The 26,258-nt window shown below is 42.8% G+C and overlaps 1 protein-coding gene across 5 annotated transcripts in view; it reads right to left on the bottom strand.

The window, feature by feature from the left end:
* CTNNA2 (catenin alpha 2) overlaps positions 1 to 26,258 on the bottom strand; it is a 1,323,879-nt gene that overhangs the window by 862,020 nt on the left and 435,601 nt on the right. For all 5 annotated transcript variants that reach the window (XM_043917729.1, XM_043917730.1, XM_043917731.1 and 2 more), the window contains 2 exons: positions 22,501 to 22,667; positions 3,981 to 4,100 (listed from right to left, as the gene is read on the bottom strand). In XM_043917729.1, the coding sequence (XP_043773664.1) occupies positions 3,981 to 4,100; positions 22,501 to 22,667 (287 nt within the window). The remainder of the gene's footprint in view (positions 1 to 3,980; positions 4,101 to 22,500; positions 22,668 to 26,258) is intronic.

Genomic DNA, 26,258 nt, shown 5'->3' with positions numbered 1-26,258 from the left:
ATTGAGCCGTCTATCTCCTTCTGCTTAGGCACTAACAGATCCATGCCAGTCAACAGAATTTCTAAACCGAGACAACTTATTTTTAGCCCTAAAGCTCAACACAGATAAGTAGGGAACCAACATGTGAGGGAATCCTTTACACTGGACAATCTAGGCAGTGCCATTGGAAGTTATCAAGGGTCTTAATTAACTTCCAGAACACCTGGCCAGAAATTTTATATTCCATTCTGGGATATCTATACTAATAAGAAAATCTAAATGTGAAAGTGAGAAATACAGGGTAGGAAATTCTTTCCATAAAGATATTTTTAGAAACATTTTTAACCACATTGAAGAAAATTGTAAACAATGTAAATGTTGAGTTATGAAGAACTGGTTAAGTAAACTACTGAAGTTCTCATTTGATGGACTCGTTGTGAAGTGAAAGTGTCAGTTGTTCATTCATGTCTGATTCTTTGTGACCCCATGAACTGTAGCCCGCCAGGCTCCTCTGTCTAGGGATTTCTCTAAGCAAGGATACTGGAGCAGGTAGCCATTCCCCTCTCCACAGGATCGTCCCAACCCAGGGATTGAACCCGTATCTCCTGCATTGCAGGCAGATTGTTTACCATCTAGCCACCAAGGAAGTCCCTGGACTCTTTATGTGGATGTTAAAAGAAGTTTCCATAAAATAATAAAATGGGTAATATAAATAAAAAGGAGACTACAACATGAATACTTATATGTATAGCATGAATATAAATGTTAAAATATGAAGATAAGCAATTGAAAGGCAATCTACCAAAATATAAGTACCACGTTTTTGTGGCTGATAGATGGCTATGTGCCTTTTTTTCCTTCTTGAAAGAGTTTGAAATAGGTACTAGTTAAAATGATGTTAATGAGATAAAAATAAATCATATGTATGGGCATTCTGAGGTGAATATCTCATATTATTCCCATGGGTTTTAATACCAGTTACATGCTGATGATTTGATGAGGTTTGATCTCTCCTCATCTCTCTCCTATTTAACAGTTCTACATGGATATCTTATAAAAATCTCAAAATCAATGTATCTTGATACCACTGGAAGACTGGCTGCTTTCCAGTCTTCATCAGTCTCAGTAAATTCACCACCATGTACATATTTGCTGAGACAGAACCTCAGATGTGAACTGGTCGCATCACTCTCTAACCTCCCATAGCCACTTCCACAGCAGGTCTTGAGTGTTCTATTTTCAATGTAAATTTGGACTCCCTAGGCTTTTCTCCATCTTTACTGCTGCTATGCTAATGAAGACCATCTCTGAGGCAGAAAGGTCAGGGCAGGGCCCCAGGACGGCCTCATCAAGTGTAGGCATTAGGCAGAAGACAAAGTCACCTCTTTTTTTTTTTTTCTCTTAATGAGACCACAATGCATGAAGGAATGGCAACTAAAACAGAAACTGCAGCATCTGAGCAAGAAACTCTGAGCATGAAAACCACGGAGCAGGTACAATATAATTGCACAGGCTGCTGATGACCCTGTAGGACCTTCCACGTGTGGTGCCTGATGTGGGAAAATTTAAGGGGAAAAACAGCTCCTAGAATACCTGTAGCATGGCTTCAGGAGAAAAATGCCAGGACCAGGAGCTGACACACACTGGTGCAATCCAGGACAAACATCAGCTCTTCCCTCAATGAATGTCCAATCCCTAATCAAAAAGACCCCTACCCATTCAAAGGGCTACAAGATAAAAGGCAGATCAACAACTGCTATGGGGCATTACCGGGACCAAAGGATTCCCACACTGCTCTCCTTAACTTTTGCTTCTTCCCTGAATAAACTGCTACTTTGTTCTCTTTGCTCTTCAGCCCCAGAATGTGTTTATTTTTCCTTTGCACTTCTGTGTTCCTCACCCAAATTCTTTTGGATGAGTTGAACAAGAGCCTGGACTTTTTGACAAAGTTTTTCCAAAAAGTGTCACTCATCTAGACGACTTCAGTCCCACCCATCTACAACTAGTCTCTCCTCTTAGACACTACCCCGTTTTTGCAACATATCTAGAAAAATATGAAAATGTAAATCTGAGACTTTGATACCAAACTCTGAACTGTTCAACTTCTTGCTACTTATTTACAATAAAATCAGAACACTCCCAAGACTCTGAGTGTCCTGGCACCCACCTTTCTCCCCAACCTCCTGCTAGGTTCACTGAAATTAAGTCAATGTAATTTTTTTTTTTTTTTTTGTCAATGTAATTTTTTTTTTTTGGTCAGGCTCAATAAATAGCTTCTGGGCCTTAAACCTTTGCTTCAGAGTGACTTCACTCCTAATCACACTACACATGGTGGGCTACCAAGCAGGATTCCACCTGAACAAAGGATTCTGTTGATAACAAAATACCTGAAAGTAATCACATGAACTAAAATCATATAAACTCTGGGAAACAGTGAAAGACAGGGAAGACTGGCATGTTGTAGTCCATGGGGTTGCAAAGAGTCAGACACAACTGAGCAACAACAAAATCATGCCTATGTGCCCAACACGAAGCACTAGAAGCTCTTTAGGGGAAGGGACAAGATCTTGGTCAGATTTGTAACCCAGGTATTACTTCTGTTTGGTACAGATGAACACTCAAAATGTTGGCTAGAACTTTCCTGCTGGTCATAGAGCACATTAGAAAAAGTCACTGCAAGTTGCCAGAAATCCCGGGAGCAGTCAAGAGGGCAGGTGAAGAGGATTTAATAAATCTCCCCATACTTAAAGATGCTGTTTGCGAAGAATAAAGAAAAAGATCCACTCTTCGGGACACACAATTCTAATGGTCCCTACAGAACAAACAGCCAGCCAATGGAGGTGCCATCCTGGGACAATGGGGGGCAGAGAAAACCCAGGCCGACCACCTTCATCAACATGACTCAGTACCTGTGTTCTCCTTCCCTCTTCCACTCCACTCTCTTCCTCTCTCTCCCTCTCTCCCTCTCTCTGCCTTTCCTCTATTTTCCCTCATGCTTTCTTAATCTCTTTCATAAAAGTTTTACTTTGCATGCTGCATTCTTGGGAGAGGGGTGTTGTATATATATGGTGCTGTCCACAGGGTGGGGAGGTAAAAACTGAAGGCAACGTGCCCAGAGAGTGGTCACTGTGCCACACCAGTCTGACATTTTTTATTTCAATCAGGTCAGACATAGAGACCAGACGTGTGGTGTGAAGGGGGAGAGGTATCGGGAGGGATGGATTGGGAGTTTGGGGTCAGCAGATGCAAACTCTTACATGCAGAACGGATAAACAATAGGGTCCTGCTGTTTAGCACTGGGAATTATGTTCAATATCCAGAGTTAAAACATAATGGAAAAGAATATTTTTAAAAACTGTATCTATATGTATAACTCACTAAGTGCTGTACAGCAAAAATTCACACAACGTACTATTCTAGATATGCTGCAAAGATGGGGCAGTGTCAAATTACAATTTTTAATGTAATTTCTTACATTAAAAAAATAAGTAAATAAAGGTCAAAAAAAAAGAGAAAGGTTAGAGCCTGGTGGGGTTGGCAGGGTGGTCCCCACCAGTAAGGCAGGTGGCCTGTGATCAACTGTAAGTACCCAGGGGGACTGGGAGTACCAGCAGTGCACAGTGGGACCAGAACTGACCCAAGTAGGAAACTGTCTTTGTGATCACAGGTCCTAGGGTATTTGATGATCTGACAAGCAGTTGATGCAGTTGATTATGCACTGTTCAGGTCTACAAAACTGCAAGATTATGTAAACTCACTCACTTTCTCCCCTTGTTGTTGTTCAGTCACTCAGTTGTGTCCAACTTTTTGCAGCCCCATGAACTGCAGCATGCCAGGCATTCCCATCCTTCACTATCGCCTGGAGTTTGCTCAAACTCATGTCCGTTGAGTCAGTGATGTCATCCAACCATCTCATCCTCTGTCACCCCCTTCTTCTCCTGCCCTCAGTCTTTCTCAGCATCAGGGTCTTTTCTCCCCTAGATTTCCAAAATTTTTCCTACCTGTTGTCTTCTTGCAGCTACATAGTTAAGTTTCACCATCTCTTTTCCAAATTCTTTAAAGCGATTTGCAAGGTCTTGCTCATTTGTAGCATTTTTGACAGCTTCCAAGGCCTCCTCCACCTGAAACAAACAAACAAACAAATCCATTATATTTATAACTGGATAGTATTTCAATATTGGACTTCACTGGTGGCTTAGTGATAAAGAATCTGCCTGCAACCCAGAAGATGCTGGTTTGATTCCTGGGTGGGGAAGATCCCCTAGAGAAGGAAATAGCAACCCAGTCCAGGATTCTTGCCTGGGAAATCCCATGGAGAGAGGAGCCTGGTGCGCTACAGTCCAAGGGTTGCAAAAAATTTGGACATGACTTAGCAAATAAACAACAAATTTCAACATTGCTAAACATGTTAGAAACACTAGTTGTTAAAAAAAATGCATTAATATTTAAATAAAATAATAGGAAAAAGTACCCCAACAAGCATTTATAATCAGAAAATTACATACTATTTCTTATACAAAAGATGCATGCATGCTGTCATTTCAGTATGTCCTACTCTTTGTGACCCTATGGACTGTAGCCAGGCAGGCTCCTCTGTCCATGGGAATCTCTAGGCAACAATATTGGAGTGGGTCACCGTATCCTTCTCCAGGGGATCTTCTGACCCTGGAATGGAACCTGCGTGTCTTATGTCTCCTTCATTGACAGGAGGGTTCTTTACCACTAGCACCACCTGGGAATTGTTATATAAAAGATAATAACTGCTAAACTTCTAAATTATATAAAACACTACATTGTTTATATTCTGAGCTGTGATTTCCATAAGGAATATGGACTTTTACTTTCAAGTAGAAAGATAAAGAAAAATAAACTTAAGAAGATGTATGGATTTAAAAGCAAACACCAGAAATCTTCACAGGAGGAAATGTTTTGTAAACAAAAACTGAAGGAACTCCTGGGCTGCAAAAAGCTTGAGATAGCTTAAATCTACATCTTGGCATCACCTCCAAATCTGCAATAAAGGGATTGTAATTTCATTTTTATCTCATTTATTTATTTACTTATGGCTATGTTGAGTCTTGGTTGTGGCACACGGGCTCGTCAATGCTGCTGGCAGAATTCCCCTTGCTGTGGTGAGCAGGGTCTACTCTCTAGTTACGGCTCTTGGGCTCTAAAATGTGGGCTCAGTAGTTGTGGCAGATGGGCTTAGCTGCTCCAAGAAATGTGGAATCAGTTCTCAGGCCAGGCATCAAACCCATGTTCCCTACATTGGCAGGAAGATTCTTAAGCACTGGACCACCAAGGAAGTCCTAGGAATTGTAATTTTAAGCTACGATTATGCCTTGCTATTCCATAAAGGAGAAAGCAATGAGCCTCAAGAAGTAAGTGAATTTGAAGTTTCGTTGCCATTTAAGGTGGCATCAACTAGGGTGAACAGAGTAACAATCACTGGAAATAACCAAGAACATAATCTTGAGTGAACAAGGCACAAGACGGAAACCACATCTGCAAAATCGAAAGTTCTTAGTTTTGAAGGGAGTCTGGTGGAGAGGCCTCAACTAGTACAGGCTTTTGAGAAAGGCAGCAGAAAAAAGAGAGAGAGAGAGAGGGATGGTAGCTCTGAGAGTTGGACTATAAAGAGGGCCAAGCGCCAAAGAATTGATGCTTTCAAACTGTGGTGTGGAGAAGACTCTTTGGAGTTCCTTGGACAGCAAGGAGATCAAACTGATCAATTCTAAAGGAAATCAACCCTGAATATTCATGACTGACACTAAAGATCTAATACTTTGGCCACCTGATGCTAAGAGTCTACTCATTGGAAAAGACCATGATGCAGGGAAAGATTGAAGGCAAAAGAAGGTGATGGCAGAGGATAAGATGATTACATAGCCTCACTGACACAACGGACATGAATTTGAGCAAACTCTGAGAGATAGCGGAGGACAGAGAAGCCTGGCATACTGCAGTCCATGAAGTCACAAAGAGTCAGACACAACTTAGTGACTGAACAACAATAAAGCTCTAAAAGAGTAATAAAAAATACCGAGAATGTATGGCCTACTGCAGAATTCCAATTGCCTCTTATAGTTTAGATCAAATCAAAAGACAACGTACAGACAGTTCACGGTTGAGAATGTGGGGATCCAAATGACCACTAAAGTGGCTAGAAAAAGTCATAGATTAACACAGTACCAAGTGATAGAGATACACAATTTGTTTAAACTTGACACAATCACAAAGGTTGCTAATCCAACTTCCTCACCAAGTTTCACTGGGTGGAGGAAGAAAATGGTGTATATAAACCAGTGATAATGGATATCATCACATCCTTTCCTCCACAGATATTATAATACCATTCAGTTTACCCAACAGACTAACATTTCATTAAGGAAAGAGTCACAGCCAGAATGGAGGTTATTTATAAAGATGGTGAAAGTAGCTCAATCTAGACTCCAGATAAAATTGTTTCCGTTCTCATCATCGATGGATATTCTCCATCTTTTTTTTTATTTCTATTTGTAAAAACATAAAATGATTTAATTCATCAATTTTAATGTTTTCCAGTTTCTATGCAGGCTTTAATTATACTCAAGGAAAAGAGAAGTATAGTTGAAAACAGAACTGTTGTGTGTTAGGATATCTTTTAGGCACTCGAGTCAAAGGGCATTTTATAGTACGAAATGGCTCATTTAAACAATTTCATGGATTAATGAGAATCTCATATCTCAAACCTTTAAAACAACTCATCAGTGATGTTTCTTTCTAATAGATTTATAATCATTTTACCGTGGCTATCAACAGCGTCACTGAGAGGAAGCTGTTGGCAGTTAATTTGTTCCTGCTGCTTATTTGAGTTGTAAATCTTTTCTTGGGACATAAAATCTGGCCCCAGGGAAGAACAAAATAATTATCTCAGAAGGAACTAAATCTTGGAATTGTCTTATTATATATATATATTTATATAAAACAGGCTTCTTGTTGGTTTTTAATCAGGCCAATTTGGAGTATTTATTTTGCTTTGTTACACATCACTTATTTTCTTATTGTTTTTCTCTGAAGAATCCAGATGCTGGTCTGAATTTATGTTTCTAATTCAATGAAGTTCCTTGGAAGAGCAACACCAGTGATAGTGTCTGTCTGCGTAAAGCTAGACTTCGTCATACTCAGAGTTCCAGAGTGACAGGTTTCTAGTGAGAAGCTCTCATATCGAAACACACTTCTGAACCTACCCAACACCCCACAGAAATGGAGAGAATGGAATTAACATCTAGGATTTAGGATACCATCACCGGCCCAGTATACTGCTATTAAAGAGATAAATGATACACAGAGAGAGCGGGAGAGAGAAAGAGAGAGAATAAATACAAAGTGGAAGGGACACAGACAAGGAAGAAGAAAAAAAAACAAAAACAGGGCGGGGGGAGAGATGGGCACTTCCAGGCACTTCTGAAAAGTCAAAATCAATATGAAAATCAAGGTTTTGCTTTTGAACAGAGCCAATGTTCTTTTGTTATTTTCAGGTGTGTGGAGAAAGGAAATTGACTCCTACATGCCAAGCAATGAATCCTCCTGCCAGTTCAGGAGACACCAGAGACTCGGGTTCAATCCCTGGATTGGGAAGATACCCTGGAGTGGAGAATGTCAACCTACTCCATTATTCTTGCCTGGAAAATTCCATGGACAGAGGAGCCTGGTGGGCTTTAGTCCATGGGGTCACAAAGAGTTGGTCACAACTGAGCATACACACACAGAAGTGAAGCGAACATCTTAAAAGGTAATCTTTATGTAGAAGAGGAACCCGGGACACTTTGTCCACCTACCTGCCCCACAGTGACACATATAGGTCAGTACGTGTAGGGAGGGCTATGGGGTCAGACTGGCCTGTGTTTGAGCCCCAGCTCTGTCATTTGTTAGCTCTGTGATCCAGGGCAAGTCACCTAACCTTTCTAAATTCCAACTCCAATGTCTTCATTAATAATACGAAGGCAATAGAGTCCAGATACTACAAAAGGTTGTTCTAAGAATAATATTAGATACAAAATGAAGAAAAGAAATAAAAATGAAAAATATGAAATAAGGTGGTAAACTAAGTCCTAATATAAAATAAATATAAATGGGCTAAGTGCTTTAATTAGAAAACAGAAATTCTCAGATGGGGCCTTTAAAAAGATCCTGCAATATCTCATCTATAAGAGACAATTTGAATAAAAAGATATAAAATGTTGAAAATTACAAAATGAAACCTTCTACACTAATGAATTTGAAAACCTACTTGAAATTGACAAATAGGTAAAATGCCAATATTGATTTTAAAAAGAAGTAACAGAACTCAAATAGACCAAAGAATGTTATAGAAACGGACATGGTAGCCAAAGATGACTTTTCTGCTCTTTTCCCAAACAAACCAGGCACATTAGGTGGGGGGAAAATGAAATGTAAAATAGCAAATACATAGCAGAATGCTTGTCAAGAATTAGGAGCTCCTTTCATAGACATGGGCTTCCCAGGTAGCTCAGTGGGTAAAGAATCACTTGCAGTGCAAGAGATGCAGGTTCGATCCCTGGGTAGGGAAGATTCCCTGGAGGAGGGCATGGCAACCCACTCCAGTATTCTTACCTGGAGAATCCCATGGACAGTGAAGCTTGACAGGCTATATAGTTCATGGTGTCACAAAGAGCCAGACAGGACTGAAGCGACTGAGCCCATGTGTGTGCATGCACACACACGCACACACACACACAGATACACACACACACATATACACACAGAGAGATACACGCACATACACACACACAGATACACACACACACACAGATACAGCCTTGCTGTATAATCCACCTAAGGGTAAACATTGTTTCTGAATAATTGTAAAAAGGAAAGACTACTTCTTGCTCTTGGACTATCTGCAGGTGCCAAGAAATCTAGGAATAGTGGAAGGACGTGGTGGTCTCACGGGGGAGCTGTGATAAGGAGAGTTTGCCGCGGCTCTGTGTGCCAAGCCGGATTGGGAAATCACTTCCAACAAGCTGATAAAGAGGGCCCTCAGGGCAGTTGCCACATCCTTCCCTGAAATGAGAACACCCTCCTGACCTTGGGTACTACTGAGGGCTGTTCTCACAAAAGCCAATCTGGGCTGAAGAACACCGGTGCAAGAACCCTCGGCTCCAGCAGGTCTTCCTGTCCTTAATACTGGAGCCTGCGCGTGGGAACAGCTGAGCAAAGTGAACATTCTAGACAGGATATCCCAGTGTCCTCTATCTTTACTGGATTGAGATATTATTTTCAAGCTTGTCTCTCATAACTCTTGAAATCTTTGATCTTCTCACAGAGTCTGCTCAATATAGCCCTTACCCCCATTCCAGAGCAAGCCTACTTGCCACTATTATTTACTCCACAATTGCGTCTATTTGTTTGATATAGACTCTTTAAATCTAGTCTCTAACTTTCCCAACTGAAATTTCACTCATTTACTTTGACATAATAAAAGTAGACTGAGAATTCATGAACTAACTCAATACCTTTTAAGCACCTTCTAGGGACTAGGCAGACATATAGGTATGGGCACAAATTGAACACAGGAGTCTGGCCCTCCTCCTGGACTGTGTGACATGTTTCTTCTGGGCACAGTCACTGTCCATGTTGTTACGATCAACATCTCTGTTTGGACAGACTGACTTCATTCCAGGATCCTAATCTTGATACTCAGTTGATGGGATTTTAAGTGAAACCCAATGAAATGATGTAAGACAATAAGGCCCCTATGTACAAACTTTCAAGCTGTGAATTTGCAAAGACGCGAACATGCATTCCCTAAATTGAGTGAAATGGCAGCTTGCCTCCATCTCTGTTGCTGATGACCCTTCAGCTCTACGATCTCCCATTCCCCTTCCTCTCCCAGTCAGTAGCTCTTCCTGTCTGTTCACTCAATGCCAGGCCCTGTACGCCAGCTATTGTACTGGACTACTGTACTTTTAAAGGCACTGTATTATAAGGTGAAAATGTTTTATTTTTCTGTTTAATTGTTTTATATGTATTATTTGTGTGAAAAGTATTATTAACCTATTACAGTACAGTACTATAGAGCTGACCGTGTTAGTTGGGTACCTATGCTAATTTTGTTGGACTCATGAACAAACTGGACTTACGAACACACTCTTAGAACTGAACTCGTGTGTATGTAGCAGACTTATGGTATGTCATATGAAGTTCTCTTGTTAGGATCTGGATTTATAGCGAAATTTTAAACTCTTAGGTTGGAGGAAAAGTAATTGCAGTTTTGGACCCTGAGTTTTAAATCATTATAACTATGCTTAAGTACATCTTTATTAATCAAAATAGGAACCATTACAATCAACACATTTTTGCCAAGGAGAAAAAAGTTTTATTCCTGTAGCATAAAAATCCATGCTTCATGGTTTGACAAACTCTTGGAAAGCATTTTCTGAGTCCTGCTAGTTGTGGAAGCATTTTTGCTGCAAAAGTTGTCGAGATGCTTGAAAAAGTGGTAGTTGCCTAGCAAGACGTCAGGTGAATATAGCAGATGAGGCAAAACTTTGTAGCCCAACTCATTGAACTTTTGAAGCATCAGTGGTGTGACATGCAGTCTGGAGTTGTCTTTGAGAATTGGGCCCTTCCTGTTGACCAATGCCAGCTGTAGGCATTGCAGTTTTCAGTGCATCTCATCGATTTGCTGAGCATGCTTCTTAGATATAATGGTTTCTCTGGGATTCAGAAATCTGTAGTGGATCAGAGGGGCAGCAGACCACCACACATTGACCATGACCCTTTTTTGGTGCAAGTTTGGCTTTGGGAAGTGCTTTTGAGCTTCTTCTTCATCCAACCACTGAGCTGCTTGTCACTGGTTGTAGAGAATCCATTTTTTATCATGTATCACAATCCAATAAAGAAATGGTTCATTGTTGTTTCCTAGAATGAGAAGACGGTACTTCAAAATGACAATTTTTTTTTTTTTAATTTTTAGTGAGATAATGAGGCACCCACTTCTCAAGCTTTCCCACCTTTCCAACTTGCTTCAAATGCCAAATGATCATAGAATGGTCGACACAGTTCTTGGGCAACTTCTCCTGTAGCTGTAAGAGCTTCAATGATGGCTCTTAATTGGTTGTTGCCAACTTTCGATGGCTGGTCACTATACTCCTCATCTTCAAGGCTCTCATCTCCTTTGTAAAATTTCTTAAACCACCAGTGCGCTGTACGTTCGTTAGCAGTTTCTGGGCCAAAGCATAGCTGATGTTGCAAGCTGTCTCCACTGCTTTATGATCCATTTTGAACTTGAATAAGAAGATTGCTAGAATTTGCTTTCTGTCTAACATAATTTCCATAGTCTAAAATACACATAAAATGAGCAGCAAGTAATAATTCATTAACAAAAAACATAAAGTGAGAAATGTGTATTAAAATAATGTGTAACATTGTTACTGAAAGAGTATGTGTGTGGAGTCTGGCTGCCTGCTGCTCAAAAGCCAATAAGCAAGCCAAGTTGGTAGAAAGGAAAGTTTGTTTTATTTCAGATGCCAGCAACTGCCGGGTGGGGGGAGGGTGGCAGACATCAGTCCAAAGGCTGACGTCTGTCCAAAGCAGGGGGTGAGAGTTTTTATAGATGGAGTCAGGGGAGGCGTTACATGCAGAAACAGCACAGTCATATCTAACAGTCATCTTCAAAGTGTTCATCAGTGGTCTGACTAGCATCATCTTGGTTGTTTGAGATACAGTTAATCTTCAGTTCCAGGGTGCACAGGTTCCCATTTCTTTATGGTCAATTCTCAGAATTGTGGCAGCCTAAGCCAACTTATATGCAGAGCACATCACGAGAAACGCTGGGCTGGAGGAAGCACAAGCTGGAATCAAGATTTCCAGGAGAAATATTAATAACCTCAGCTATGAAGATGACACCACCCTTATGGCAGAAAGCAAGGAGGAACTAAAGAGCCTCTTGATGAAAATGAAAGAGGAGAGTGAAAAATTTGGCTTAAAGCTCAACACTCAGAAAACTAAGATCATGGCATCCGGTCCCATCACTTCATGGCAAACAGGTGGGGAAACAGTGGAAACAGTGAGAGACTATTTTTGGGGGCTCCAAGATCACTGCAGATGGTGACTGCAGCCATGAAATTAAAAGATACCTACTCCTCGGAAGGAAAGTTATGAGCAAAGTCACAGCATATTAAAAAGCAGAGACATTATTTTGCCAACAAAGGTCCATCAAGGATATGGTTTTTCCAGTAATCATGTATGGATGTGAGAGTTATACTATTAAGAAAGCTGAGCACCGAAGAATTGATGGTTATGAACTGTGATGTTGGAGAAGACTCTTGAGAGTCCCTTGGACTGCAAGGAGATCCAACCACTCCATCCTAAAGGAGATCAGTCCTGGGTGTTCATTGGAAGGACTGATGTTGAAGCTGAAACTCCAATACTTTGGCCACCTGATACAAAGAGCTGACTCATTTGAAAAGACCCTGATGCTGGGAAAGATTGAAGGCAGGAGGAGAAGGTGACCACAGAGGATGAGATGTTTGGATGGCATCACCGACTCAATGGACATGAGTTTGGATAAACTCTGGGAGTTGGTGATGGACAGAGAGGCCTGGTGTGCTGCGATTCATGGGGTCGCAAAGAGTTGGACACGACTGAGTGACTGAACTGAACTGAAGTCCTGGGTACAGTCTGTCATTATGTAGTTAACTTCTCCACCTGGGGTTTGTTATCTGTAAGACAGCTCACATGATATGGCTCAGAATATTATCTATAGCCCTTGAGAAAGAACCTTGAGCAGGTCCTTGACTACACTTAATGACTAAATTATTATTATTTAGGCTCCTTTGACTGTTGCCCTTTCTTTCAGCATTTCTCATTTCTCTGATTAACTTATTCTTTGACTAAGTTTTCCACATGCAGAAGGCATTCAGATGACATGGTGCAGGGGCAAGGACCACAGCCTTCTGCTCCATTTCAACATAACCATATTTATTTAAGAATATATTTCAATATCAAATGGCAAAGTTCAACAATGCAAAACCGCAATTACTTTTGCACCAACCTAAATAGCTTGGAAATGGGAGTTGGCCAAGTCAATGAATGAACAAATATAGAATTCTATATTTAACGACTTGTTGAATCATATAATCTAGTTTGACACTGATATCTCAGCATCATCATACTTTATCTCTCTGCCTCCTAAAGATAAGCTGCCTTCTTGATTAAATTTTCTGTTTCCTTGTGAGCAAGTGAAGAAAATGATTTCATCAGAAAGCAAGAATGATTAAATGCTAGTGTCACTGATTCATAATGTGCCATGTTTTACAAAACACAACAATAATACAGCTTGACACATTTCCAGTTATTTTCAGCTTGTACAAGAAAAACGACAATAGTCAGTTTCACTGATTACTTATTGATGAACCAGACAATGTTGCAAATAGTTCACACGTATCTAATTTAGTCCCCCCAAAATAGGCCTTTGAAGTTGATACCTCTCTTGTTTCTGCTTTACCAAGGAGAACTAAGGCCAGACAGGTGACACAGCCAGCCTGAGAGGTCTCATAGCAAATGTGTGAGGTAATCTGGGTTTGAACCCAGGTACTTTGCTCCAGAACACATACTCTGAACTCCTGAGTTGGGCCACCTCAATTTCCCTGAAAGGATGGGTTCGTAAAGCTGCTGGAGTCTGGGTCTGGATCATACTGATCAGCTGATAATGAAAATTCTTTAAGGTCCTGCCCCATCTGATCAGTCTGCAGGTTCTAGTGCTTCTATGTCTTTAATTTCTCTAAAATCTACCCCCTTACAGTTCACACGGCCACTGTCTGCATTCAGCTTTCCTTTCATTCACTGGCCTGGGTCATGTAAAACATCTCTCAAATGTCTCCTTGATTGGGCTCACCCTTTTCCAAACTGCTACCAAAAGTATTTGTCTAAATCAGGAATTTGATTTTATTGTTTAGAACTACTCAATTGCTCCCCATAATCTACAAACAGAGTCTAAACAAATTTGTTGTTCAGTCGCTAAGCCATGTCCGACTCCTTGTGACCCCATGAACTGCAGCATGCCAGGCTTCCCTGTCTATCACCATCTCCCAGAGCTTGCTCAAACTCACGTCCATTGAGTCGGTGATGCCATCCAATCATCTCATCTTGTGCCACCCCCTTCTCCTCTTGCTCTCAGTTTTGGTAGATTCCAAACTAATTATGATAATCAAGAGGCTCCCCACCCTACATCTCTCTCTGACTGCCCCTCCCACCTCACCCCCTCTGCTCCAACAACGAATCAACCCTATTATTGTGAATACTCCAAAATCTTGCCTTACTCTCGTGCCTTTGTTCTGTCCTCAGTTTGTGAAGCTCTGTGTAGATAAAACTTTTTACCCCACCTGAATCCATCTCCGCTCTTATGCAAGAACACCCCAGCTGTGAGCAGTAAACCACTCTCTTCTTGGGCTGGTTATCAGATCCCAATTCATGCTGTCTGCCTGCTCTGTGAGCCCTTTAATAATTGTTCCTTTGTTAAGTTTTGTAGGGAGAGTGTGGCAGACAGGCAACAGAGGGGGAAGGGGCTTTGTCTGCTGGTCCTGGAGGGCTCCCTGGACAGAGGCAGTGGCAGGGGCAGCTCTTCCAACACCAGGTGCCCCCGGGGGTGATTCTGTAGTGGAGTGTCTCCAGAAAGACATCTCTTCATGAGCACTTTTTTCCTTGACTCCCTAAAGGGCAGATTTCTAGCAAGTTCCATTGGCTTGTGTGGCACCTCAGTATCCCTTCTATAATCCAGTGGTCCAGGAACATCTGGATCCTGGCCCTGGTGTGGGTGGGCTCTCTCTCTAGGGCTCCGTCCATCTGCCATTCCTATACTCCTGAGCATTCTTCCTAGTCAACCCCTTGTTACTCTTATCAGAGCTCACAACTCTTCACGTTGAACTCTCTGAGCTCAAATTACTGTGTAGCTTCAGTCTCACTACTGTTTGCTGTGCGCCAACCTCTTTCCCGGGGCTTCCCTGGTGGCCCAGATGGTAAAGAATCTGCCTGCAATGCAGGAAACCCAGGTTTGATGCCTGGGTTAGGAAGATCCCTTGGAGAAGGAAACGGCAACACACTCTGGTATTCTTGCCTGGAGTATTTCATGGGCAGAGGAGCCTGATGGGCTACAGTCCATGGCTTCACAAAGAGTCAGACATGACTGAGCGAATGGCACTTTCACTTTCACTCCTCACAGCCTCTTTCCACACCCTCAACTCCTAGCTCTCAACTTCAGGCTTGGGCTTGTGACCCCAGCCTGTTCAATCTGGTTCAAGCAACCGATTCAGGAAAACACAAATCTCATTCTGTTCACTACAACCCATTCCTAAGTCCTGTCTTTCCCAACCACATCACCCTTCTTCATATTATCCTGAATTCCCCAATAATACATTTGATTGAACTTATCTCACCCTTGTCTTGCGGGTGTGGTGAGGGAGAGGAACAGTGTTGACCAAACTCAGAAACAGCATGTCCCATTTCCCCTCTAAATGATTAACTCAGAGATACGTATCTGATTTAGAGGCTTCCCTGGTGGCTCAGAGGGTAAAGCATCTGCCTGCAATGCGGGAGACTTGGGTTCGATCCCTGGGTCAGAAAGATCCCCTGGAGAAGGAAATGGCAACCCACTCCAGTATTCTTGACTGGAAAATCCCATGGACAGAGAAGCCTGGTAGGCTTACAGTCCATGGGGTCACAAAGAGTCGGACACGACTGAGTGACTTCACTTCACTAGAGGCCGACAGAACCAACAAGCTTGTGAATCCTTTATTTGAGCTTCTAAGGAAGAGAATTTCTTCTTTTTTGCTATCTTTAGTCTAGAAGCATGTAATCATGAGAATGTTTTACAGCTACCTTGAGATCATGAGAAAAGGGCCTATAGAGAAGACTGTTCTTCCTGAGAGAACAAAGAAACTGGTCCTTGTCACATGTTTGTACCTTGATCAACCTCTGCCTGAAGCCAACTGCCTCTGGATTTTTAGTTTGGTGAGTCAATATATTTCCTTTTTGAAAGACTAAGTTGGGTTGGGTTTATGTTATTTAAAAATGGAAAACTTCCTAATTATTGTATTTTCCTTCCAGATGAGACCATAGCAATATGCACAATTTTCCCAACATGCACTGCACTCTTTCTTAATGTCTCCCCCACTACCAGCCTATAAAGTTTTAAAGGCAGGAGCTGAGTCTTATTTACCTTTGAAGTTATGTATTGTGGCACAATGTTCTGCACACAGTAGGCATCCGATAAGTATCTCTTGAAAGGATAACTGAATAAATAGATAAATTCTAAACAACCCAGCTATATGAAGTTCATGCCATGACAGCTCTGATGAAAAAGGCATGCTAAGAATATGGGCAGTAACTTCTACATTTATAATTAGAGACAAGGATATTTTATACCAATTGCCTGCTGTTATTCAAACATAAGAGCCACATTATGTGCAACAGAAATTAATGCAACACTGTAAATCAACCATACTATAATAAAAAAAATTTAAACCATATGAGAACTGCAGAAGGAAACATAAAACTATTGAGAAATAATGTTACTGGGGATTCTCTAGTCCATTTGATGCTAATGTTACAATAAAGTATAGGTAATATTAAACCTACCCCCAAAACAACTGGGCAGCAGCATTATATTTGGCCCCTGGTGGCCTCAAAGATAATCTGAATTTTCTGAGAAGTTGACTAAAGGGTTGTGTATTCTATGTTGCTATTGGCTTTCCAGGGAGAAGTTCTGAGACAATTGAGAACATCATTATTCCAGGACTCAGCTTGAGTACAGAAAAAAAGGGATTGTTTCCTCTGACATACACATGTCTAGGTGAGTCTGTGTGTAATGTCATCACCAACGCCAAGAACCAAACAATAGAATCTGATTACATTCATGCGGAGACTAGGGAAAATAAATACCGCTCTTCTCGATCACTGATTGAAATGCGAGATTCCTTCCAAAGTGTGAAGAGTCACGTCTCAGCCTAACACACTGACAATGTCAGCTGATTACAGGACACACCAGGTGTCTGCAGGGAATCACTCACCAGCAACTTCAACAATACAAGTGATTATAATTCAGCAGTTCTTAATGATGTCTGATGTGCAAATGATTCTTTTAGCTTCACTCAGGAACATCATATTCCCACTTTGGCGATAACTCAGCTTTGAACTATATGTCACTCACTATTTCATCAGTAACTTCTTGAATTCAAAATAACTACAGTAGCAAAAACCTTTGACAGCCCTATCGAATCTTTAATAAAATATATTCGAGAGAGCTCAACATTAAAGCACACATGAATACTTACAAAAGAAAGCAACTAGCTTCATATGAGCAGTTAGAATATTTATGTGTGTATGCTAAGTTGCTTCACAGTCGTGTCTGACTCTTTGCAACCCCATGGACTGTAGCCCTCCAGGCTCCTCTGTCCATGGGATTCTCCAGGCAAGAATACTGGAGAGGGTTGCCAGGCCCTCCTCCAGGGGATCTTTCTGACCCAGGGATTGAACCCGTGTCTCTGATGTCTCCTTTATTGGCAGGCAGGTTCTTTACCATTAGTGCCAGCTGGGAGGCCCGGTTATATGAAAAGATGAACTATACCAGCATAAAAACTTAAGTTTACAAATGTAATTTTAAGGTAGCAGAATGCAAAAACCTATACTCTGCCAAATCACACAGTCTCTGTAGAATTCCCAATTCTTTATTTGATTTGAAGGATTTGCTCAGGATTACTCAATTTGCCAGCAATTACCTACAGGGTGCGGGACAGAAAATGAAGGCAGGCACTTTAGGAGAATAAATGGACTTTCCTTCATCTACTCAGTGAATTATTGATGCAAAAACATGGAAATATGTTTCTGATAAGAAGGCAATTCTGTCCATGTTCCTGTAAGTTACTCAGAAACAAGAAAATAAATCAATATCTGGAAAGAACAGCAATAAAGTTTTGGCACATGGCCTAAAAGATTAAAAAAAAGTAAAATATTATCTGTAATGCTCAAAGATAAAATAGCTATGCAGTGGTTAACATGGCAGGAAGCTACAGGACTCCCTATAGTGTATTAATTAATCTTTAGATCCAACAGAAAACCAGGTTACTACTTTATTATCATTAGGAATCACCTGCCACCCTTTTGCCCATCTATATTCTATCATCCACTTAGTAAAGAAATTCACTTTTATTTGGAAGAAACCTTGATAACAGTATATATGATTATTTCTAACCTGCTCCATCAAAATAGGTAATGATATTTCCTTCGTCTCAAGTATGTGCTCAGATGCTCAGTCGTGTCCGACTCTGCAACTCCATGGACTGCAGCCCACCAGGCTCCTCTGTCCATGAGTATTTCCCAGACAAGAATAATGGAAGGGGTTGCTTTTTCCTTCTCTAGGAGATCTTCTCAACCCAGGGGTCAAACCCACATCTCCTGTGTCTCCTGCATTTACAGGTGTGTTCTTTACCACTTAGACATCCGGGAAGACCCTCATCTTAAGTCAAAAACAAATAAATAGATGTTAGCAGACAAATTTGTTTATGAGAGGATGTGCTTCTATGGAAAAAACAAAAATGCTAAGTAGAATTGTATACTATGTCTATTTGCAATTAATTGTTGACACATTGTCTTTTTTACCTGGTTGGAGCACTAGTCCCATCCTGACACCCTGATTGACTCAGTGAGAACACCAGAATCTGCAGTTCCCCACTGACGCCACAGGATGGCACCATTCCACCACTACTGTCCCCTGCAGAGGTCAGACTTTGAGTACAACAAATGTGTTATTTAGTCTTACAATCATTTTTAATTTTATTGCTGACAGTCTGACAGGACTACTTAATATTGCTGGGTTGACCTTTCCATATTTTGTGCTAAATCTTTTTTTTTTTAAACTTCTCTTAATCTGCTGTGTCGGGAAGAGGATATAATTGACTCTACATTAGGACAGGCTATAGTGTGATACTACCTGTGACAGCACTGGTCAAAACAGATGGATAAAAGGCAGTGTTCCAGGCATCAGCTGGTGCCCTGCAGCACTCTACAGACCCCAGACTTCATGAGCACCAGCCACATGTGGGCCGTTCAGAGACAGTATTTTTTTAAGCTTTCATCACTCCCCAGAAAGGGCAGAACTGGCTTTCCACAGAACGTGCATGCATGCATGTTCATCCTTGTTCAAGTCTTTGCAACTCCATGGATTGTAGCCTGCCAGGCTTCTCTGTCCATGAGATTTTCCAGGAAAGAATACTGAAGTGGACCCTCCTCCAGGGGATCCTCCCAAGCCAGGAATCAAACTCATGTCTCCTGCATCCCCTGCATTGGCAGGCAGGTTTTTTTGTTTGTTTGTTTGTTTGTTTGTTTTAACCACTGAACCACCTGGGAATCCCAGCACAGAGAATGCTAACATATAAGATGTAAAGTTAATTTCCTTAGGTCCAGTCCTGTTCTCCTTGTAAAAGAAGATGGTCCCTCTGGGGAAAGATTTTTCTTACAATGTGGCTTTTGAAGATTAGGCAGGTTGTAAGAGAAAGGAAAGAAAACTTATTCTTCAACACACTTGAGAACAGTCATCTGTAGCCTTAAAGATGCACATAACTCAGATGGGGCTGCAGGAATAACAGCCAGCGCTATGGCCTGAGAGTGGTTCCAGAATCTGACAATGGTGATAGGTGCCACTGACCAGACACTTACTTTGTACCAGACTCTGTGATAAATGCATCATAGGAATTTCCCTGTTGAGAGCTCCCCACGGCTCTGAGGGCTGCACTGTCATTAGCCCTCATATCAACAGATGAGGTGTCTGAAACCTGAGGTTTTATTTTTTTCATTATATATACACATGGGCTTACTAAATAGCCCAGTTGGTAAAGAATCCGCCTGCAATGCAGGAGACCCTGGTTCGATTCCTGGGTCAGAAAGACCTCCTAGAGAAGGGATAGGCTACCCACTCTAGTATTCTTGGGCTTCCCTGGTGGCTCAGCTGGTAAAGAATCTGCCTGCAATCAGGGAGACCTGGGTTCAGTCCCTGGGTTGGGAAGATACCTTGGAGAAGGGAAAGGCTACCCACCCCAGTATTCTGGCCTGCAGAATTCCATGGACTATGCTGTATATGTATACAGCATAGTCCATGGGGTTGCAAAGAGTTGGACATAACCGAGCGACTTTCACTTCCACTTTATACACATATTTATTGAAATACATTTGATTTATAATGTTGTTAGTTACTGCTGTACAGAAAGGGATTCCATTGTACATCTTTCTTTATATTCTTCTCCATTATAGTTTATCATACGACATTGAATATAGTTTTCCCTGTGCCATCTATAGGACCTTGTTTATTCATTCTATATATAAAAGCTTACATCTGCTAACCCCAACCTCCACTCAGGCCCTCCTCCAAGTACCCCCTGGCTTGGCAACCACCAGTCTGTTCTCTACGCTGATGAAGGTTTTATGTGGTGGGTTATGACAGGCTGGCAAGTGGACACCAAACAAGATTACACCTAGGCTGTCTGACTCCAGTGGCCAAAAGGTTCAGCGTAATGTTACACTGCCCCTCAACATCCTCTGAAACAGGTGGCCTCTCTGCATATTGCTCACCTCATCCAACTTGCCAAGAGTCTTCTCTGGTTTCTGAGTCCTACTCTCCGGGGGCTTCCCAGGTGGTGCTAGTAGTAAAGAACCCACCGACCAATGAGGCAGACACAAGAGAGGTGGGTCTGATCCCTGGGTCGGGAAGATCCCCTGGAGGAGGGCACAGCAACCCACTCCAGTATTCTTGCCTGGAGAATCCCATGGGCAAAGGAGACTGGTGGGCTACGATGGTCTATAGGGTCGCAAAGAGTCAGATACTACTGAAGCGACTGAGTAGGCACACACTCTGTGGGAGAAAATTCCCAAGCAGGTTCTGCTCTGTGTCCCTTGGCTCCTCAGGAACCATGAAGAGCGGGCGACACCTGTTTCATGACCATGCGACCCATGTTGGGGATGCTGGGATTGGAGGCCTTCCATCATACTGCAGAATTCATACAAAACTTGGAAATCTTGGCTCCTTTCTTGGGGCCAGCCCAAGCAAGGCCCTGCCTAAGAATTTCTGACACAGAACATTTGTGCTTTTGGAAATTTCTCAATGAACTCCCCTACTGGACAAATATGAGATGGAAAGTGAGGTAAAAGTAGGTTGACATTATTCACTTCCTATCTCACCTGCCCCCTCATTGTTCATTTCATGGGAAAAGAAAACAAGAAGTTAAGGGAAAGTGATAAGCCAAGAATGGCCAGACCTGGGGGAACGAAGCCAGCAAGAGGTTGGTTCCCCAAAAACAAAAGTCCATGGTTCACATCCCATCATCTAAGGACCCTGAGGTCAGTGTAGGGTTGGTGCCAACATTCCAGGAATGAAAGCCACAGCAGGCATGGAATAGAGATCCTTTAGGCAGAAGCCATGTTCCTAAGTAACTGTTTCATCATCAAAGAGTAGAATCATCCAGGAGGGACCAGAGGCCAGTCAGCAACTAGGAAAGAGAGCAAAGTGTAGAAGTCATGGGCTATGAGGGCTGCACATGACCCTGAAAAATTTGTGACCAGGGCATGTGTCCACTTCCATTAAGAAACAGAAGGCTTAACTGGAACCAAGGAATCGTGACAAGCAAGGGACATATGATGGGGTTGGTGGGGCACACATGTGCACCCAGAGACCCAGTCCAGGTGTGTGAGATGAAAATTGATGCAACAAGATTGACTTTAGTAAACAGTGGCTTCTTTTTATTGCCAGACTGAGGGAGGTTCAAAGTACATAATTCTATAAAAGGGCAACGATAGAGCAGTTAACAAAATAGAATGTAATAGGATCTGTATTAAGGTGGGCAGAGGTGGTCAAGTGGCCAGCTGCCTAGAAGAGCTGCGTGTGTGTCCCATCACTCAGGCATGTCCGGCTCTCTGCAGCCCCACAGACTGTAGCCCGCCAGGCTCCTCTGCCCATGGAATTGTCCAGGCAAGGATACCGGAGTGGATTGCCTTTTCCTCCCCGAGGGGAACTTCCTGACCCAGGGATCGAACGCACGTCTCCTGTGTCCTCCACACTGGCAGGCAGGCTCTTTGCCACTGGGCCACCAGGGAAGCCCCTAGAAGAGCTGGCCTGGCCTGAATGACTACAAGGACCAGCGCTGCTCTGAATCTCAAGACAAAACCAAGGTGGGCACCCCACACGAGGCCTCTGCAGCCTGAAAGATGCACAGTTTTGTACTCCAGGAAATAAGGGGAGATTTAAACTCCCTGTTTTGAGAGAAGGCAATTCAAGTGAATAATCTGTATCTTTGAAAAATATATTATTGAGTATAAATTGAGTATTAGAAAAGTTAAGGGCATACCACTTGGGTGAGTAACCAAGTGACCCTGTGAGCGGTAACACATTGTCAGTCCAGCTCAGCACGGTACTATCCGCGGTCACCACCACCATCCACATAAAGCATATTTTGATAAGTTCTACATACGTACAATTTTCAGATGAGACAAAAGCCTCATGACGTCCGCCATGTCCGCCAGGATGAGCAAGCGGGTCACAGCGGACAGCAGGGCCCGTGCCGCCCGCACCATGGTGCCACGCTTCACCGACGAGCAAGGGTCATCCGCAAACTCCGAAGAAGCGATGCGCATGGTCTCACCTGGAAGACAGACACGGAGACACACATGGGTAGACAGGAAGCTCAGAGGCCGGCAGTCACAAAGATCTGTGGAGGGGTAATCAGAGCTCTCATGGCAAAACCACCCTGGCCCGGTGGTACCAGCTCCCTCACTGAGGCAGAGACTTTCAAGTCAGACCCCTCAGTGCCCCCAGACAGGTGCTGTGGACAAGATCCAAGTATGAAATTATGTTTTTAGCATCAATATGTTTGGAGGAATATGTTTGATTCAGTTTGTCTAAGAGTTGAGATGAATCTGCCGACCTGAATCATTCTCTCTCCAAGTCCCTTGAAACCAGTGGTATTTACTAGGCTAGTTGGTTTCTGACAGCTGAAGAACAAAGCTAACAGCTCCAGAGGGGAATGAAACTAAAGACTTTGACCTGATGAACTCTGTTCTCTTAATTGAGTTAAACAGACAATAACAGACTACAGAGAGAGTCCGTGCATGCATGCTCAGTCACTCAGTTGTGTCTGACTCTTTGCGACCCCACGGATACAAGTCCACCAGGCTCCTCTGTCCATGGGATTCTCCAGGCAAGAATACTGGAGTAGGTTGCCATACCCCCCTCCAGGGGATCTTCCCGACCCCAGGGATCTAACCCAAGTCTCCTGCATTGGCAGGTGGATGTCATTCTGTAATACAGAGAACATTTATGAGACAATTGAACCAATTCAGCAAATATTTATCAGGCACATACTGGTAAAAATTCTCTACCAGGGTCTGGAATTGCAAAGGTGACTAAGAACGCCCTGGCCCCAGGGAGTTCACAGTCTAACGAGGACACACATTGTAAATACATACTTAAAATACAGAGATTACATGCCATCATAGACATATGGCTAAGAATGAAGGCAAAAAAGAGGAGGAAGCAATTAACTCAGTGTGAGGCTGGGGGGCTGGGGGGGGGGGGTGGGGGGGGCAGGGAAGCTATCAACACTAATGGCCTTTGAAAAGCCAAGACGCATTCACCTGGAAGATGAAGGTGGGCAGGGCTCCTGAGGCAGCATGAACACCAGGAGGCTCCAGAACTTGGAGGAGGGCGCTGAGCCCAGGGAAATGCAGTCACCTGAAGGTCACAGTGAGTGAGGGCTGTAGGCAAGAGAGGCGCCAGGGCCTGGGACACTAGGCAAGAGATTTGAACTGTGGCCTCAGGAGGAGATGACTTCACAGATTTTTATTTTGGCCATATTATGTAAAACTGGAGGGGTCAAGACTTGTGCAGAGAAAATAGGCAAATGAAGTTACAATCTGAGAGAGCAGATGAGGACAAAGACAGGAAAAATAGGAACGGGATCCAGAGATAAGATCTGTATCAACGAGATGATGAAGGGAAACATGAAGAGACCATGGAGAGAATCAATGGATTTGGGGATTAATTATGTATGGAAGGGTTTCCCTGATGGCTCAGAGGTAAAGAAGTTGCCTGCAATGCAGGATATGCAGGAGATGAAAGTTTGATCCCTGGGTCAGGAAGATTCCCTGGAGGAGGAAATGGCAACCCACTCCAGTTTTCTTGCCTGGAAAATTCCACGGTCAGGGGAGCCTGACAGTATACAGTCTAGGGTCCCAAAGAGTAGGACATGACTGAGCACACACATGCGTTATGTATGGAAACCAGAGAGGAGTTGGCGGTAATGGTGAATACAGACCCACTACAATGGACTGGTACATATTTGCACAAAGGGACCCCAAGAGTGGGAAACAAAGGGAGGTAATTAAACTACATGAGATGGGCCCCATGTTCGTGGGGTGGATATCTACCATGTGTGGCTGGATCTTTTAAAGAGGCTACCATCCATGATATGTATATGACACGGTTGCACAGCTTACTCTTTATGCCTAGGCACAAATAGCTTGAAATATAACAGTATGGGAGAAGATTAAATTATTTTTATTATGATACTGGTGAATTGTCAAGATGTATGGCTCTAGAGGCCTAAACAAACTTCAAGGTAGAGGTTGGCAATTAAGATATACATATTCATCGCTTTTCTGCCTTTTGGCTAAGATCAAGTGAAAAGATACATATTCAATTCAATGGTCCACAGGCTTACATAAATATCCTCTTGGCCTATTCCTTGTCCCTAAAAAAAGACTAAGCAGATAACTGTGTGGTGGGGAGAAAGTTACCTCATTCTCACTCTGTAGAGTTCAGCCAGAAAAAAATGTATATACCAAGGTGAATCTACTGAAATGTTGAGAGGGTCACCCTGAAGACTAGACATAAGTGCAAATGGTACTGTTAATGGATAAATCAATTGCTGCTGGAAGGGATCCACTTATTCAAGGAAGGGAGAGAATCTTTTCTTCAGGTGAACCCTAGGGAGCTACACTGTTGATCTCAAATTCTTCAGGTTAAATTTCTACGAGCCATCGCTTGGGTAAGAGTGGCCCATTCAGGCAGGGGTCTTCTCAGGAAAAAAGAAAGGGCCCTAATATGAGAGTCACACCTCCTTCCAGCTTGTGGAGTAAACATGCCTAAGTAAACTGATTTTCATACAGAATTACCAAGAAACAGGAAGGGGGCAGAGTACAACCTTTAAAAGAATAACATAGCCAGAGGACACAGCATAAACTGATTAGAACCAACTAGGTCCAATGGCCGATTCAACTTCTACTTGACCTTGAGCCTCAGTATAAGCTCACTGTAACATACTCCAGGCACCCAATGGTTCTAACATGCATGCTGAGTTGCATCAGTCGTGTCTGACTCTTTCCGACCCTATGGACCACAGCTCACCAGGCTCCTCTGTCCATGGGATACTCCAGGCAAGAATACTGGAGTGTATTGCCATGCCTTCCTCCAGGGGATCTTCCTGATGCAGGGATTGAGCCCTCATCTCATTATGTCTCCTGCATTGGCAGGCAGGTTCTTTACCCACTGAGTCACCTGGGAATCCTGAAGATTCCAAGGATGACCAAAAAACATCAAAAGTGGGTGGTGGCCCAATTCCTGGAAAGTCCACTCCTTCCCCCAAAACAATGGAATTCTCTTCCTACTCATTAGCCTATGAAATTGCATTGCATGCATGCTCAGTCATGTCTGACTCCTTGCAACTCCACAGACTATACAGTCCATGGAATTCTCCAGGCCAGAATACTGGAGTGGGTAGCCTTTCCCTTCTCCAGGGGAGCTTCCCAACCCAGGGATCAAACCCAGGTCTCCTGCATTGCAGGAGGATTCTTCACCAGTGGAGCCACAAGCTCCACCTGGGAAGCCCACTTAGTCTGTGAAATTACCCACTCCTATAAAAACTGACAATCCCATATCCTGAGGCCTCTCATTCCTCTCTTTCTGAGATGGCCCACATTCTGTCTATAGAGTATGTTTCTCCCTGAGCAGACCTTCTTTCTCTTTACTATGGCTCACACTTGAATTCTTTCCTGTATAAAGTCAAGAACCCACACATGGAGGCTGTCCCAAGGACTCAGATGTGACCTGGGATGTGACCATCCTTTAGCTCTTCACTCTCTTTTCTACAACTCACTTCATCCAGATGCTGACTGTTTGGCCAGAAATACTGTCTCAAAGCCCAGGGGATGACACTCTGCAGTATGGAGCTTTCGGG

This window comes from Cervus elaphus, chromosome 11 (genome assembly GCF_910594005.1).
Source record: "Cervus elaphus chromosome 11, mCerEla1.1, whole genome shotgun sequence".
In the NCBI taxonomy this organism is placed as follows: domain Eukaryota; kingdom Metazoa; phylum Chordata; class Mammalia; order Artiodactyla; family Cervidae; genus Cervus; species Cervus elaphus.
The sequence above is the reverse complement of the archived record's forward strand: the minus strand, read 5'-3'. Positions and strand labels throughout refer to the sequence as shown.